Here is a 2479-nt window from a genome sequence, read left to right as displayed (position 1 = left end):
ATGTTATGTCATGTCATATGTTATGTTATGTTATGTTATGTTATGTTATGTTATGTTATGTTATGTCATGTCATATGTTATGTTATGTTATGTTATGTTATGTTATGTCATGTCATATGTTATGTTATGTTATGTTATGTTATACGTTATGTCATATGCTATGTTATATGTTATTTTATGTTATGTCATGTCATGTTATGTTATATGTTATGTTATGTCATATGTTATGTTATGTTATGTCATGTCATATGTTATGTTATGTTATGTCATGTTATATGTTATGTTATGTCATATGTTATGTTATGTTATGTTATGTTATGTTATGTTATGTCATATGTTATGTTATGTTATGTTATGTCATGTTATATGTTATGTTATGTCATATGTTATGTTATGTTATGTTATATGTTATGTTATGTTATGTTATGTTATGTTATGTTATGCCATGTCATATGCTATGTTATGTCATGTCATATGTTATGTTATGTCATGTCATATGTTATGTTATGTTATGTGCTATGTTATGTAATGTCATGTCATATGCTATGTTATGTTATGTCATATGCTATGTTATGTTATGTCATGTCATATGTTATGTTATGTGCTATGTTATGTAATGTCATGTCATATGCTATGTTATGTTATGTCATATGCTATGTTATGTTATGTCATATGTTATGTTATGTTATATGTTGTTATGTCTTATGTTATGTCATGTCATATGTTATGTTATGTTATGTCATGTCTTATGTTATGTCATGTCATATGCTATGTCATGTTATGTCATGTCATATGCTATGCTATGTTATGTCATGTCATATGGTATGTTATGTCATCTCATGTTATGTGTTATGTCATGTCATATGTTATGTGTTGTGTGTGTGGCTGTACCTCGCGTGCAGAGAGAACTGAAGCTCACAGTACAGTTGGGTGTGGTCACCAGATGAAATGGGTTGATGACCATATAAGTGCAAGCAAATACATCTTTATTCACAACACTGCCATCCTTTTTAAGAGGAGGATATGAGACTGGCGTTGTTGGCTTAAATCCTGTAAAAGAATAGAAAAAATAAACACTAATTTATTTCATTGCTATATAGTCTTAAAAAAAATTCCTCACTATATATATGGTTCTTGGGAGATCTTTTTTTTTTTTTTTTAGATTACATAAAGATCCAAAACTGGATACATAGCTATGTAAAAATAAAGGTTATTTTAAAGTCCCCCCGTGGTGAAAATCAAGTATGTAATGTTGTTTATATGTCTATGTGGTGTTTTTAATCTGCTTTAAGACAAACCGTGTGTAAGTTAAGTGGACAGCATTGCTGAGTATTTTCTGCTTAAAACTGCAGTGAACCAAAGACCGTCTCACAAACACGGTTTGAAATCGCTGGTGTTTCTGACGTCACACACTACCTTGTAACCAATCAGATCAACGTGTGATCGTCAACCAGTGGATCTCTGAGCTGAGTGAGTGAGTGGAGGCGGGGCTCATTTGCATATTCATAGAATTTGCTAATTCATTCAAGCTATTTCAAGACATGAAGAATTTTGTTTCAAGGAAAAAACTTTTAAATCTGCCATTTTGGTGATCAACGGTGAGTAAAAAAAAGTGTGTGTGTGCGTTTACTAATATAAGATGCTTTGTTTTTTGTTTTTACAGTGACTTTTTAACATTCTGTCAAGGGTCTAGAGATGAAAAATTGCATTTTTTGGCTAATTATGGCACATTTACACCCGTGTATATTAATGTGCACTGCCCCTGTAAACAAATAAACTTAAACAACAGCTTCTTCAGATCACCGCAATGGTTTCTGGGATCTCATCACGCATCAGACTGTAAAAACCCAGTCTGGAATCATTATTTGTATGTTATGAACAGCATAATACACAGACATCTGGTAAAATATTGCCCTGTCCAATCAAAATAAAGTCCTCCATACAAAATCTAGGAAGTGATTGGAATAAAAAACCTCAATCAAAAGTTCTCATGAGACTGTTACGTTCTCAGCATTTAAAAAAGCCTCTTTTTGGCACTTTTAAGTCACATATAAGAAGTACAGAAGAAAAAACTGTGAGCTTCACTCACCCCTGATGGAGTTTGTGTACGTCACGTCCCGACTGACCCACACCGGCCCAGTTTCTGTGGACCGGCCTCGCAAGAACTCCTTAATCTCATCATTCAAGTCCCTCAGAAGACGTCCACCGTGTGTTTCGCATCTCTCTTGAGCTTGAACCCACGGCATGGACTCTTGAACAAACTCGTACACTATTCCCTTGTGAGTTTCCAGAACTCTCCTTCCATAATCATATTTCTGGTGTCCATTTTCCTTCATACAAGTTGTAAGCGGCATCAAACCGATTGAAATCCAGCAATAAACAAGCACTTGCTTTGAGACGGCCATGACCGATAACAGCTAAAAAGCAACCTTCAGTCCGGGGAAATCTGTGTGGACTAGAAAACAGGGAGTCCACGTAC

The 2479-nt window shown here is 34.4% G+C and overlaps 1 protein-coding gene across 2 annotated transcripts in view; it reads right to left on the bottom strand.

Moving 5' to 3' along the window:
* pkd1l3 (polycystic kidney disease 1-like 3) overlaps nt 1-2479 on the bottom strand; it is a 23613-nt gene extending 21134 nt beyond the window's left edge. For both annotated transcript variants that reach the window (XM_079600957.1, XM_079600958.1), the window contains exons 1-2: nt 2090-2479; nt 892-1050 (exon numbers count right to left, since the gene is read on the bottom strand). In XM_079600957.1, coding sequence (XP_079457083.1) covers nt 892-1050; nt 2090-2405 — 475 coding nt within the window. In that variant the 5' untranslated portion in view covers nt 2406-2479. The remainder of the gene's footprint in view (nt 1-891; nt 1051-2089) is intronic.

Source organism: Phoxinus phoxinus (assembly GCF_949152265.1).
Source record: "Phoxinus phoxinus genome assembly, chromosome: 2".
Taxonomy (NCBI): domain Eukaryota; kingdom Metazoa; phylum Chordata; class Actinopteri; order Cypriniformes; family Leuciscidae; genus Phoxinus; species Phoxinus phoxinus.
Note: the sequence above shows the minus strand (reverse complement) of the source record. Positions and strands in the feature narration are given on the sequence as shown.